Source organism: Gossypium arboreum, chromosome 10 (assembly GCF_025698485.1).
Source record: "Gossypium arboreum isolate Shixiya-1 chromosome 10, ASM2569848v2, whole genome shotgun sequence".
In the NCBI taxonomy this organism is placed as follows: Eukaryota; Viridiplantae; Streptophyta; class Magnoliopsida; order Malvales; family Malvaceae; genus Gossypium; species Gossypium arboreum.
This window is the reverse complement of record NC_069079.1, coordinates 113,055,213-113,069,855: the sequence shown is the minus strand read 5'-3', so window position 1 is coordinate 113,069,855 and position 14,643 is coordinate 113,055,213. Positions and strand designations below refer to the sequence as shown.

Sequence of the window (14,643 nt, the reverse complement as noted above, 5' to 3'; positions counted from 1 at the left end):
CAAATAGAGCTATTTTGAGGAGCCACACGGCCTAGGCATTTCCACACGGGCTAGGCACATACCCGTGTAAGCCACACGGGCTAAACACACGCCTATGTGCCAACCAGTGTTGATTTCACAACCTACTTCCCAAATACGCGGAAAAACCCAATTTTTAGGCTTTCTGAGCATTCTAAAGTCTATAAAAACCTATTAGAAGAAGAAATAAGGGAAAAATCTGAAAGATCAAAGAAAACACTTGAAGAACACCATCAGAATCAACTTAGAACAGGATCTCTATCAAGATCGAAGATCTCCTTTTAATTTCTTTCGAATTTTTATTGAGTTTCTTTATGTTTTGTGGTTATTCTGACTTTGAGATGTTTTTATTCAGGATTATGAACTAATTCCTTGATACCTAGGGAGGATGAAACCTATGATGAATCCTTTTATTTAATGTCTATTTTTATGCGATAAATACTTGATTCTTGTTCTCAATTATGTATGCTTATTTCTTATTTGATATTTTCGAGATATTAATTCATGTTTAATGTGCTTAATTCAGTGGAGCAAAAGTCTCTGTTTAAAAGTAGATCTAGCATAATTGAGTGGAGTTGCATGCAATCCTAGAAATAGGATGACATAAATCTACTGGATTAGAGTAAAATCTAATAGGGGAATCTATAGATCGAGTTAATGTGACAATAGGGGTTTTAATTAGAAAGATATTTCAATTAATCAACCTAGGGTCAGTTGTTCTTACTCTCGAAAGAGTTATTAACATAATTTAAGGATTTCTACGGATCAATATACAAGTGAATAAATTATTTAATTCAGATTCATAATAATAGGTGAAGTCTAGGTGAATTTTTTCCTAGGTATTGTCTATATCATTAGTTAATATTCGATTACTTCCTTAATTCATTCTCTGTTGCGTTCTTAGTTTAGTAAATTTAGATTAAAACACATCACTCCAATTTGTCGGCTAAATAATAGAAAAAGTGTAATTACTAATACTTTTAGTCCTCATGGATATGATATTCTCTACTCACCATAGCTATACTATTGTTCGATAGGTGCGCTTGCCTTTGTCGTATTTATAATTAGTTTAGTGACCATCACAAGTAATATGTAAGAATACTTGTATGTGGTATAGTTTAGTGACCATCACAAGTAATATGTGAGAATACTTGTATGTGGTATATGATGTACTGCTTTTAATGCACACATATTTGGTTGAATATGTGATGGCTCAATGAGCATTATTGTGGAACTTAAAGTGCAATTAAATGTGAATTCAATAAGCTTGCACTGTGTACAAGTTTTTAATGTAAATTGATGAATATGAACAGAGATGATGTGCATTAAATCAATGATTAAATTTGTGTAATTGTGGATATTTTGGCCTTGTGATCTTTGAGACCATTGGATATAGTTGGCATGCCATAGGATTGTGAGTACTTACCCTTATGTTTTATAATTCAGACATTGAGGCCGGGGACAGTTTGGAGAGATAAGAGAATATGAGCCAAGCTCTATTCATCGAGATATGTTGGTGTTGGAGAGTGTTAGCTAAATGCTACGCTTTCGAAATATGTTCGACTCTACGAGTCATTTGGCTTGTCGGAGATCCATGCACTCGATGTGTGTGATACAGCCCACTTTTATGTTTCATAGCCTCAAATGCCAAATTATCATTTAAATGTAATCTTATTTATTATGATAATACGATGTGAGATGGATGCATAAACATGTAAATAATATGCTAAATGAGTTGATTTAAGTTTCATGAAAATGTTTATATGTTTTTATACTAAATTGTGTATGTAATTGTGGTTTGGGTCGTTTTCATGTAACTTGTGAATGCATGTGAATATATAAGCTAGACTTGTGAGTTATTAAAGCATATATACGTTGTTTAGTCTTGATGAATTATATATAAGCGAGTTGAGTGTAATTGCATGTAAGAGTGTATGTTAGTTTTATGATTCAATGAAACGTGAATATGTTATTTTGACTTGGTTAGAATATGGTTGTGAACGTGTTGTAGTATGCTTTTGTTTAACCTTTGATGATGTATATACTTTGTGGTTGTTTCAACTTTCATTAAGCTTGTTTAATCCTACCCACTTTCTTTAACTATTACAAATATTTAGCATTTGCGGTGTGAACGGTACAGGGATACCAAAGAAGTGATCCAAGTTAGGCTTTAGTATTTACGTAGGTGGTATTAATATTATTCTTTGAACTGTGATGATATGCAATATGGTTAGACTTTGATCGATTATTATTATAGTCTTCATGATATTTTATGGGTTTAATTTTCTAGCACTTTTGGTGGATGTTATAATTGTTTCATTAGTATTGTTTTGGTTTGAATATTTGCTATGTTGAAGTGCCATGAACTATATGTATGGTCAATGGACGTTGAATAATGTGGTAGATTTGTTGCATAAGTATTGCCATGATGTTTTGGATGTTTTCATAGCTTATTTGGTCTTAGGATTTATGGACTTGAAACTTGTTATGTTGATTCCTTGCTCGGACATGTTTTCGATGAATGAACTGTTATTATAGTCATTTTAACGATGGGTCGATGAGGTAAAATTTGCATGTTGAAAAGTTATTAGTTAGAATGGATTATATACCTTAAATTGCTATATTTTTTGGGTTTGGAGTAGAGGTATCGATATTCGAGTTTTAAAAACAATACCTCTATGATATTCGAGTTTTAACGTAATTTGGTATCGATACCATATCACGAGTATCGACACTCAAGGTAAAATAATTGATACTTTATGAAAGGTACCGATAATTTTTGAGATTTTGATTTTAAATGAGAAACAATATGTTGTTTTGGTATCAATTTTCCAAACAATATTGATACCATATGAGAGAAATATCGATACCTTTGATATAGTATCGGTACCTACGTGGTTTGTTTCAAAATTTTGTTATGTGGTTCTAATGCATGTTTAATTCACGTTATAAGTTCATTCGATGTATGTTTAGCACGTTTAGATGATGATTAGAATATGTATGACCCAAAACTCGTACAAATGCTAAGACTGTTTTTTTGCTTAATAATGTGACAATTTATAATGTGTGTGATGTGTGACAGTGATGTGACATCCTAATATTTGGGCTCATTGACTGGGCTAGGTATAGGTTGTTTCAAAGACAATGGGTTGAAGAGAAAGAACAAGGTTGAAAACAATGGGTTTTTTTTAATATTTTTTCAAAAATTAAAACATAATTTAATTTATTAAAAGACATATTTTTCATTCAAGTATTTTTTTTCTATTACATATCTATTCCTCTCAACCAAATATATGAATACTATTACAATACTTATTCCATTCCATCCAACCAAACTACTCTATGTTTTTTTAATTCTATTACAACCCTATTTCATTCTCATAGAATGGCTATTCCATCATAACCCTATTCCATTCTAATGAACCAAATGTACCGTAAGTAGTTGGGAATAGGATACGAATTTTCAGTGCTTAGTGGATCTTGTTACTTAGTGTAGTAAATCCTCCCTGTGATACCAAACTACTTTATGCAATCTTCTACCATTCCTTTGAGCATTTGCAAAGAGATTGAGAAATTTTGTGTGGGGCTCTACTGATGAAGCTTGTAAAATGTCCCTGGTTAATTGGAATACGAAGAATAGGGGCATTAGCTTTCGTAGACTGAATGTATCTTTTATTATGAAACTTGGTTTAAACTTCTCAGTAATACAAATGCTCTCTAGGTTATAACCTTGCGCAAATGAATTTAGAGTTAAAGAGAGATTCCATTTTTGGAAGTCTTTATCAAATTTATGTGAAGAGGTTCATAATAGTAATTATTAGGAATTGTAAAATTGTTAAATTTTAGAAGGACACTTGGATTCCCAAGTTAGTCTGAAATTGATGAGAATGTAGTGTTGGGTTTGATGGTTAATAGTAATGGTAATTGGTGTTGGGACAAATATTCACATCAACTTAACCACTTGGTGGTTATTACCATTACTAGGATCCCTCTCCCAAATGATTATGCTGGAAACAACTCTTGTTATAGGAAATTGAGTAGTAGCAGCGTAAAAAAGGTTTAACTGGGTCCAATTTTTGCTCGATGTACGGACAATGAGCTAAGACTTGCCTACACATTTTAAGATCAATACTGATGGGGTTGTGAGCACTATAACTCTCTTTATGCCAATAGGGGGTGTTTTGCGTGGGAGCAATGACAACAGGATATTTAATTTTAATTGTTAGATTGGCATCAACGAGTGGAATTATAGGCAGTTCACGATGACCTTAGAGTTGCTGGCTTTCATATGGTTGAGCTTCAAACTTAGCGTCAATTTTAAACACATTTATCGAGAAGCTAACAAGGTTGCTAACCATGGTGAGAATCACTACTTATCATGAATTTCAACTTCAGCATTTCAAGCATCTGCAAATTTTTAATGGATGATTTTGATATTTTTTTCAACATTGGTGTTAGTGGGTATCATCAATGAGTTTGTTTAAAGCTTAGCTTTTCCATACTTGACAAAAAAAAAATGAAGAATTTTGTAGTTAGGAACTTTGTTCCTCTCTTATTACCTGCATCCAATGTTGGATGTGCTTATGGTTCGTGGTAAAAACTCCCATATTTGCTTCCATTCCCAAATTTTTCTCCATTTTCACTTTGTATATGTGGTAGTGGGACATAATTTTGGTGGTTTTTTTTTATGGGGAGCCACCACTATAAATACCCTCAAGCATAAGGTCCTTAGGCACAAAAAATAAAAAACAATTTCAGCCATCGTTTCTTTTACATTAAAAGATCGCTTAGTCATATTACCTTTCAAGCAAGATTAACATTGTGGAAGATCAACTTCTTTAAATAAACTTAAGATGTCATCTTTCACAATTCTAGTGATTCTTTTTCGATTAATATGACCAAGTTTCAAATGCAAAAGGTATGCCTCATTAGAGTGAGAAGTTTTAAGTTTTTTATTAGATATTTCAGTCTCCAGCAATATGTACATTTTTTGTTTGATAAAATAGAGGTTATTTGACATCCATACATTACAAATAAGGTTACGATTTCTAAATATTGCAATTGCATTATGAAAAGTCATGGTCAAGTCGTCTTTATACAAACATGCAACGTAAGTTAAGGTTATTTTGAAACTTGGTACATAGAAAACGTCTCTTAAAATAATCTTTTTAAAATTATCAAAATAAAGATGTACATCTCCCACTGCTATAGCTACCACACTTGTTCCGTTCCTGGTCCGCAACTATTAAGATCGAAATAAACCAAGAGGGGGTGAATTGGTGTATTAAAACTTTTTCGGGATTATAATGGTTCAGCTTCAATTGCTTACATCTATTACCTTAGCTTTCCTCAAATAAGGATTTCCCAAATCCACTAGATTTGAATCTTTGAGGACAAGGTTTGACCTTACAAATCCTTGTCTTTTCAAAGGTAAGATAGAACAACTTCCATTTAAGGTTTTCTACCCAAAACCTTAAGTAACACTTCACAAATGAGAGAAAAATAATGACGAATAAGATGATACCTCTAAAAGGTAGATAATCAACAATTAAGCACTCTCACACAAAGTTACAAACTTGAAAGAATGATAGAAAATTTAACTCATAAGTGTGTATAAGAAATATTTAGTAAAAGATTAAGAAAGATTGGAAAATTGAGTTCTTGGAAGTTAGGTACTTGTTTATTGTCTTTTCTTCACTTCAATGAGGAGCTTTGACCTTGTATTTAAGTCCTCTAACAACCTTGTGAACGTTTGTAGCAGTTAAAAACAAAATGAAGCCATTGCAGCTATAAAAACTAGCATTAAATGCAGTCTACAGCTTTGTTGCATCGGTAGAAGGAAACTTGTATCGGTAGAAGTCTTTCCAAAATATGATTGTTGAGCTCATTCTATCAGTATTGTTGGGCTCATTTTACCAGTATAAGTCCCCTTGTATCGATATAACTCTGAGGGTTTCATTTGACATAGGCAGAGTCTATCAAAGTATCGGTAAAAGTGTAGGGGATGTTGAACTTTGGCTACTAACTTGACTTGTTTCGATAGAAGTCCTCAAGATATCGATAGAAGTGCATGAGATGTTGAACTTTGGCTACTAACTTGACTGGTTTCGGTAGAAATCTTCAAGGTATCAGTAGCACTTTGGTTGTATCGGTAGAATGGATGGGGGCACCGATAAAAGGCCCAGGCCAAAATTACCTTCCTTACTGGAGTACGTTCTACTGATAGAAGTCTGGGTTGTATCGATAGAACCTAGAGTTGTATCAGTAGAACTCCTAGTTCTACCAGTAGAATTTTGTAGCTTTTTCAAGGTCTTTTCATTTTGAGTTCTACTTATACTTCTCCACCTAGGTATTGGTAGAAGTCCTTCAGACTTCAAAAACTTGTTAAAAAATAAGTTAATTCAAGGCTTTTTAACAATTCATTTTGTCCAACACTTTGAAAATAATTTTAAGGACTTATAAACAAATTTTTCATATTTAAGTAAGGAATTTTTAATATACTTTTTGTTATATCAAAATACTTGATAAACTAGAGCTAAAAAAATGATAAGCTCTTGTCTCTAAGATCTTTCATCTCCTCAAACCCCTGTAGAGAAACACAAACATGATTAGTGGCTCCCGAATTGATGACCTAATTTTCTATTGAGCCTTCTGCTAAGCAAGCTTCTATCATCAAGAGTTCCATACCTTTGTCTTTGGTAGCTAGTTATTCCTTCTTCTCTTTACAGTTTGCCTTGAAGTGTCCTTTCTTGCTATAGAAGAAGCATTTAAACTTAAATACGTCTTTAGGTTTTCAAGTTCTCTTCCTTTCCACTTGTGGTGACCTAGAGACTTTAGCCTTACCCTTCTTAGTGCACTTTCCCTTCCCTTTTGAAGAATAAGTGACAACTACATTCGCTTCTACTTTTTGGATCGGCTAACCGTCGTTCAACATCAACTCATAGGACTGTTACTCCTTCATAAGTTATGTAAGCGTCAGGTTATTGTTGCCAAGATTATAAGCGGCCCAAAAAATAGAAAAAATCTTTAACAAGCTTTTGAACACCATATCAATTTGAGTGTTTTGATCCAGATTGGCCTCATTGTCCATGGCCTCAACAAAGTAGCCCATAAGAGAGATCATATGGTCTTTGACCGAAGTGATGGGATTTTTCTAAGCATTCATTAAGCTAGTTATAGCAAACTATTGAGCCAAGACAGCTTGGCCCCCCGAACATATCTTCAAGCTTATCTAGAACCATTTTAGCAGTCTTCAGCTCTCCAGTTGCTCATACAAAGTACTGGTTACGCTTGCCAGCATATAGCAATGAGCTATCTCATCAGACTCTTCCCAGCATTTTCTAGTCTCAGCTTGAGTGGTTAGTGGACATTTGTTATCAAAAACTATTTTAAGTTTCTCATAGCTCAAGAAAATTATCAAATTCTTTTTATATTCCTTATAGTTATTTCCTTTTAGTTTTGTTTTCAATGAGTATGTTCGATAAGGGAGTCAGTTCCATTTTCGAACTGAAAATAAAACATTCATACATTAATATCTTTGTATTAAGTAAATGTCTGAAAATGTTTTGAAACTTTACGATATGCATTAAGATGATGCATGTGTCTTACATTAAACCTTGAAAACATTTGTAAGGCATTGCAATTATAATTCTCACATCTATTGAATCAAGCCACCACAGGGTGATCACGATCAACTAGTAAGAACATGAATTTCCATCTAATTAGTACATGAACCTAATTCCTTTAGGCATTCACACGTATTAATAATTGTATAACGTTTGACCATCATTTTAACTTAAGTAGAGCTCCATAGGGAGTTACTTAACTAGAAGATCTTGAGTGTATAACCATAAACTCAAAACCTATTGCATCGTGCACCACAAATGAGTCATCATGTGGAAATCTCATCGAGTAGCATGCGTTGACTAGTTGTCCTCTTTTAAAGATAAAATTTCTTAACTTATTGCATGATAATGCCTACCACAGGGGCCAGTCCAACTATCATATGATCATAAGAAAATTCTACTTACTTTTAGGAAGTCTCCTTAGTGAAATCCACATGACAACGTCTACCTTAGGGCAAGTCCATTTCATATTATCACAAGAGACCATTGATGGAGGCCATAGGTCTTGTTTAGGGACTTTCTCCCATTCAATATTTTAAAGACATGCAAGGTTTTTAATTTCCTATTTCAATCACGCATGATCAATATATGCATGGCAAGTACATGTGACATTCTTTCCTAAACTATATTGCATGCTTATCTCATGTATGCAAGGCATACTATGACAATTTTATGACAATTTTATAATATTCATATTCAATAACCTAAAAAAGTGAATGGAATAATACAACACATATATTTTCTCATTACCACACTTCTTATCTTTTTTTAAATCGGTTGTGGATCATCTCATACATATATATCATAATTATATCATAAATAATTATTAAACAGATATATAAATATATGGGTAATAAAATAAAATTGTCAGCCAAGACTTTCATGGTTTTATTTTTAGAAAATAAATAAAAAATAAAAAATACATAGTTTTTCATCACAAGGCATTCATTGTGTCTTCGACCGCCATAGCTCTATCTTCTCTACTTCATGGGCTCCTTTTGGAACAATTACATTTATGTCCTTTGTCCATTTCTGGCTCACAAGATTTCTATAAATAAAAATAATCCTACATGGAGATAATAGTCCACGGTCTATTTACTAAGAACCACAACCTTGACAAAATAATAATAATTATATAAAAAATATATAATATTGCATTCATTCACAAACATTCCCCTAAATATGTGAACAATTACAAAAATGTCACATCTTATTCATTCACAAACATTCCCCTAAATAAGTGCTAAAGGTAACATGTTTGAATCTCATTCTTAATGCGTTTTTGGGTGATTATTCAATGTTAATGGTGAGTTTTATACTCCTAATACTTTAAATTCATGTTTTTATGATTAGGAGAACATTTGGGAGCAAAAGGAGTGAAAAACAAGTGAAATCCGAAAAATCGAAGTGAGTTACAAGAGCCACATGTGCTGGACCATTCCACAAGGCTTGGACACGGACATGTGAGCCACATGGGTTGCCATATGTCAATGTGGTCGGCCGTGTTAATTTCGTGATTTGCACTCTAATCCAGTGGAAAAACACGATTTTTAGGTTTTTCAAGAATTCTAAGACTTATATATGACAAAAATAAGAAGATGGGAGGGAGTTGTCATAAAATATTCAAGAAAACAACTCGAAAAACACCATTGAAGCCGATTCTGAAGAAGATTTCCATCAATATTGAAGATTCCCTTTTGATTTCTTTGGAGGTTATTATGAGTTTCTTTGTTTCTTGTGGTTATACTATTTTTGGGATGTTTTTATTTGCAAGCATGAACTAATTTTCTAAATACCTAGGGGAGATGAACCATATGATGAATGCTGCCTTTTGATTTTTATTTTACGCAATAAATACTTAGATTTTATTCTCAATTATGTGTGCTTAATTCATGGTTTGATATTTCTAGTTTATTGATCCATGTTTGATGTGCTTAAATTAGAAGAGGAATATACCCTGTTTAAGAGTAGATCTAGCGTAATTGAGTGGAGTTGCATGCAATCTTAGAAATAGGACGATATATATCTACTAAATTAAAGTAAAAATTAAAAGAAAGTATAAAAAAACTCAAAAAAAATGGTCCACATGGTCTGGAGTGATCCACACAACCTGGAGACATGATCATGTAAGACACATGAGCAACTATTAAAGATATAAATTAGACAAAACCACAGTCAACTTTGTTAAGGAACATAGATTCAAAGTTTTATTAATCATAAGAATAAAAGGCATATATAAATTAATTAAAGATATACTATTAAAATAGACTCTTTTGTTTTCCTCATGTCACATTTTAGTCACTTATTTTTGAAATATTACGTTTTAGTCATTTACATTAACGTGTTGTAACATTTTAGTCACTAAACCGTTAACAGTGTAACTGTAAGCTGATGTGGCATGTTAAATTATCATTTCAAATAAAAATTTTAAGTTAAATTATACAATTGGTCCTCATATTTTTTCGTTTTGAGCAATTTAATTTTTTTCTTTTATGTTCTTTTAACTGCCTTTTTTTTTTCTTCTTTATTTTCCATTCTCTTCTGCTTTTCCCTCTATTTTCTTCCCTTCTCCATCTCTTTTAATGTAAAAGAAAAACAAATTAAATTGTTCAAAATGAAAAAAAATTGGGACCAATCGTATAATTTAGTCTAAAATTTTCGTTTGAAATGATGATTTAACATGCCACATCAGCTTACTGTTAGACCGTTAACAACAATTAACGCTTAGTGACTAAAATGTTACAACACGATAATGTAAGTGACTAAAACGTAACATTTTAAACATAAGTGACTCAAATGTAACCTGAGAGAAATAAAAGTGATTATTTTAGTAATTTACCCTTTAATTAAATATTATAATATTTTTATATATTTCAATAATTCAAACTCAAATTAATCTTAAAAATATAAAAACTACAATTTAGAATCAATATTATAATAATTTTAAATACACTACTAAATAAATTTAAATCAAATAAATAGATTTGAGACATAAACAATAGACGATAATTTTAACAAAAAAAAAAAGAAGAAGACAATAATAGTACATTATGTTTTATGAGATCAATTAAAACTATTATTAAAATTTAAATCCATATATTCATTATGACAAATTGATTGGCTTATGGACCATCATTTATTGATAAAAATCCTTCTTTGTCAATGAAACGACAATATTAAGCGTTTTGTGATCCATTGAATAAGTTATAGCATTTGCTGCAAGAGTTGCAAACCTTGTGTATAACTTATCAATTATAGCATCTCCAAAATGACTGCAAATAATGGGTTCAAAAACAGCTCTTGAAGCATTTGCAAATTTTTTCCCCTTCTGAACCCAAATGTCTTTGCTGCCGAACTGCTCTTCTCTACTTGAACAATTCGCCTCCACTACGAAAACTTGTAGCTCCTTAATTTCAAACGATCCTTCCCTCTCAATAATCTCAGCCACTTCTTCTTTGCAAGGTGTATACAATGGGAGGTTGAATGAATCCACATCTGCCTCTTTTACAACTCCCTGCAATCCTTACTTAAGTTAATTTTTAGCAATTCAATAATTGTAGCATACAAGTTTCGGATTTAAATGGATTATAAGGAAATAAATGTGTATGTGTGTGTATAACCTCATCAACCAAGTCAAGAAGGGATTTAGTAAGCAGCTCCAAACCATAATCTTCGGTGGAGGTATTTTGGTTTTTCCTAGCCAAAAAGGTTAGCACCATACGCCCTTGTGGTATTGTTTCTTTGGAGCGCAAGCTTAAAAAATTTGTGAAGTCTTTCTGAAATTGGTCTGCATAAGCTTTGAAAACATTAGGAGGACTTGATCTTGCCATGTATACATTCCCCTTATTGTTCTCTAGCCCGACTGGTGGCTAATGAGATTAAAATAGATTCTTGATTAATACAAGAAGGGGGGAACACCAAAACATGCATCGAAAACTCTGGTATGTTTTAGGTTAAGTGACTAACCTTTGAGAGCCAATGAAGCGAATAGGAAGAATGTATAAAGTGTAGGCTTCGGGTTGGAAAGAGTCTGTGATAGAAAGAACCTGCAACTCCTCCTATAAAACACCTTTTCTGCAACATATCTCCTCTCTCTTTCTTAAGCTTCTCATAGAATCCTGGAAATGACTTAAACACAAAATTGAAGTCATTCTCTGGGAGATCATTTAGAAGCACTTCAAACTCGGGTAACTTCAACTGTTCTTGTTGACATATCCCATGGACGGTTTCAATAATGTGCCATATAGCCATGAAGGTGTTAGGACCTGAAGAGCAACCCAAGTCTGCCACCTTCATACAAATTGGAACAATCTTCTTGAATGCATCTGTGATAGATTCTTCAATAATTGGCCTTATTTTCAATATTATTTGTTTCTGAAAGCATATAAAGAAGAAAAAGAAATTGTTAGCAAGATATTTGTTGAAAAAAAGAACATATATAATGGTGAATTAATTAATATTGAAAAGAGCTGATAAATGAAAGACAGAAGGAGACTTGAAAAACTGAATTATCGGCATAGCTAATTTCATGATTTGCTGCGTTCATGCGAAGAACCTTCTCTGCTTCCATTTTTGGATAATCAGTTTACGAACTTCATGTACTGTTGCATTTATATATATATATATATATATATATATATATATATATATATATATGCCAAGTAATTAATTGTTTATATATCTTCACAATATATTGTCAAGTAATTAATTGTTTTTCTCATTCATCATAGGTTATTTTATAGAAGAAATGATATGAAGTTGTAATTCTACGTTATTTCTATCCCTTTTTAATAGGATCACAAATGAACTAGAAAAATTTAATTTGACATTTTATTATTGGAAAATGATAGGAATAATGTAGAATCACAGTTTCTTACAATCATTTTTCATTTTTTTGAGAAAGACTTGTATGAAAAAGACACGCCATATTATCTTTGTATCACTTACCAATTATTTTATTTTAATTTTTTCTATGTTATTAACACATCATTTTGATAATCTTTTTTAATCTGAACCGCTAAATTTGAGCCCTCATTTATGATAATTTTAAATTTGAAATAGATCATTTTCTTCTTCCCTCATTTATTTGATACTAAACCTTAGATCTAAACCCTCTAATTTTAAATTTAACATAGATATTTTATTCTTCCCTCATTTATTTGATACTAGCATTTAATACTTAGATCCAAAAACATGTTTTGTCTATGTTTTTGAAGAAATTTGTTGAGGGTTTGAGTAGCAAGCCAAATAAAAAGGATCCTTTGCGGTGAGAACACCTAGGGGTATGAACCCCCTTGCTATATACGTTATATTTTATATTTTAAAAAATAAAGGAAACTCATTAGAGATCCCAAAGGGGCGTACCCTCCGGCACATGTATGTACTTTATATATTATAAAGAATATGATTTTATATATTATAAAGAATATGAAAGTGAAGAGTAACACCTACGAAGGGGTATAAACCCCACGACCGTATGAATGTATATGTCATTGGTGTGGGGTATAAACCCAATGGGGTGTTCAACTCCCATGCATATATTTCATATTATAAAATAAATGGATGAAAATGTCCCACAGGGGCTTATACCCCCGTTTGTGTGAATGTTCGTAATATAAAAGAACCATGAGTGTCCCAGGGGGGTTATACTTGAATTGTATAAGAAAGAATGGAAGATGGCAAAAGAATTTTTATACTGTTGTTTGCATGTATGTATGTATAATGAGGAATGGTAAAGGAATTCACATGTATGTATGCTAAAAAAAAAGTGAAATATAGGGAGCCACGAGGGTTACACCCCCGCCTATGCTCATTTTATATTTCTAAATGAAAAAAAAAATAAAAATGGTATGAAGTACCCACAAGTGGTTTTTCAAGGAATACCCACGAGGGATTCTCACGGGGAGTCGAGCCCCATGTCTGTGTATATATCTATTAGAAAAAAAAAAAAAAAAAGATAAAAAAGGACCCATGAAGGGCTCCCGCGGGGGTTGTACCCCAACCTGCGTATGTATGCATGCATATATTGGATATTTATTTAATAAAAAAAAGTAGAAATGAGAAATCTATATAGGGTATGTGTTCAATCTAATGTGTTTTAAGTTTAGAATATTTGTTTCAGTATTTATAATTTTTTTAATAGATTGGTTAATAAAATTATTCATAAATTATATTAATACCTTTTGTATATTTTCTTCACGTGGTTTTTGCATGTAAAGTAAAATATAAGTAAATATTGACTTATTGGTTGTTTAATATTTAAACTAATATTAAGCTGTATTACATGGTCGGATCATAATACGGAATGACAACTTATATTAGGAAGATGAATCTAAGTATGTCATTAGTCTAATCAGAAATAAGCAAACCGATTAAAAGACTAATATGCTGTCTATCAAATCCAATTGGAGAGATTTCTTATCTTGGGCATTAGAGCAGATGACTCCTAGAAGATAAAAACAAAGATGTGTCTGACTGGACTAACAGTACATTGGGCTAAATCCAAGGAGAATAAGTCTTGAATATGTTTATTTATTTATTCACTTGTAACGTTTAAAGTGTGACATACTTTAATACTGAGTGGATGATGGACTGTGTACGCGTGACTCGTATATTTTGATGTAAGTAAAAGTCTGAGTTCATATAGATGAGGAACCAAAAGCTGATGCGTTGGGTATACGACTTATACAATATGTAGCATCATTCACATTAGTTGAATCAATGACCCAAGACACGAGTAATTCATATCCTCTCATTGGCATTACATGACAGATGAAAGTAAATGTGGCCACGAGTTGTTTGTCTTTGTGATGAATGACTTGATTTGTAACGCTCCAAAAATTGGGCCTAGAAAGAATTGGGCCTTGAGTCTAGGATTCAGATAGAAGAAAACTTGAATAATTAAGAAGTTTTAAATATTATCGTTTAAGAAAAAAAAATTGAATTAAATTACTACTAGAAAATTTTTACTATATTTATTATTACGGATAATTAGTATTAT

The 14,643-nt window shown here is 32.1% G+C and overlaps 1 protein-coding gene across 1 annotated transcript; it reads right to left on the bottom strand.

Annotated features, from left to right (window-relative positions):
• Nucleotides 1–10,779: 10,779 nt before the first annotated feature.
• On the bottom strand, nt 10,780–12,213 carry LOC108488249 (probable methyltransferase TCM_000331). Its single transcript, XM_017792541.1, has 4 exons — nt 12,139–12,213; nt 11,610–12,017; nt 11,264–11,512; nt 10,780–11,157 (listed from the first exon to the last, which is right to left on the bottom strand). The coding sequence occupies exons 1-4, from the start codon at nt 12,211–12,213 to the stop codon at nt 10,780–10,782; spliced, it is 1,110 nt and encodes a 369-aa protein (XP_017648030.1).
• Nucleotides 12,214–14,643: the final 2,430 nt, after the last annotated feature.

Bases quoted from the DNA above. Each gene is read 5' to 3' on its own strand.
- LOC108488249 (XM_017792541.1), bottom strand. From the start codon at position 12,213: ATGGAAGCAGAGAAGGTTCTTCGCATGAACGCAGCAAATCATGAAATT. The intron at 12,018-12,138 runs GTCTCCTTCTGT...ATATGCTTTCAG, and splicing joins CCGATAATTCAGTTTTTCAA to AAACAAATAATATTGAAAAT. The intron at 11,513-11,609 runs GTTAGTCACTTA...TAATCTCATTAG, and splicing joins CGCTTCATTGGCTCTCAAAG to CCACCAGTCGGGCTAGAGAA.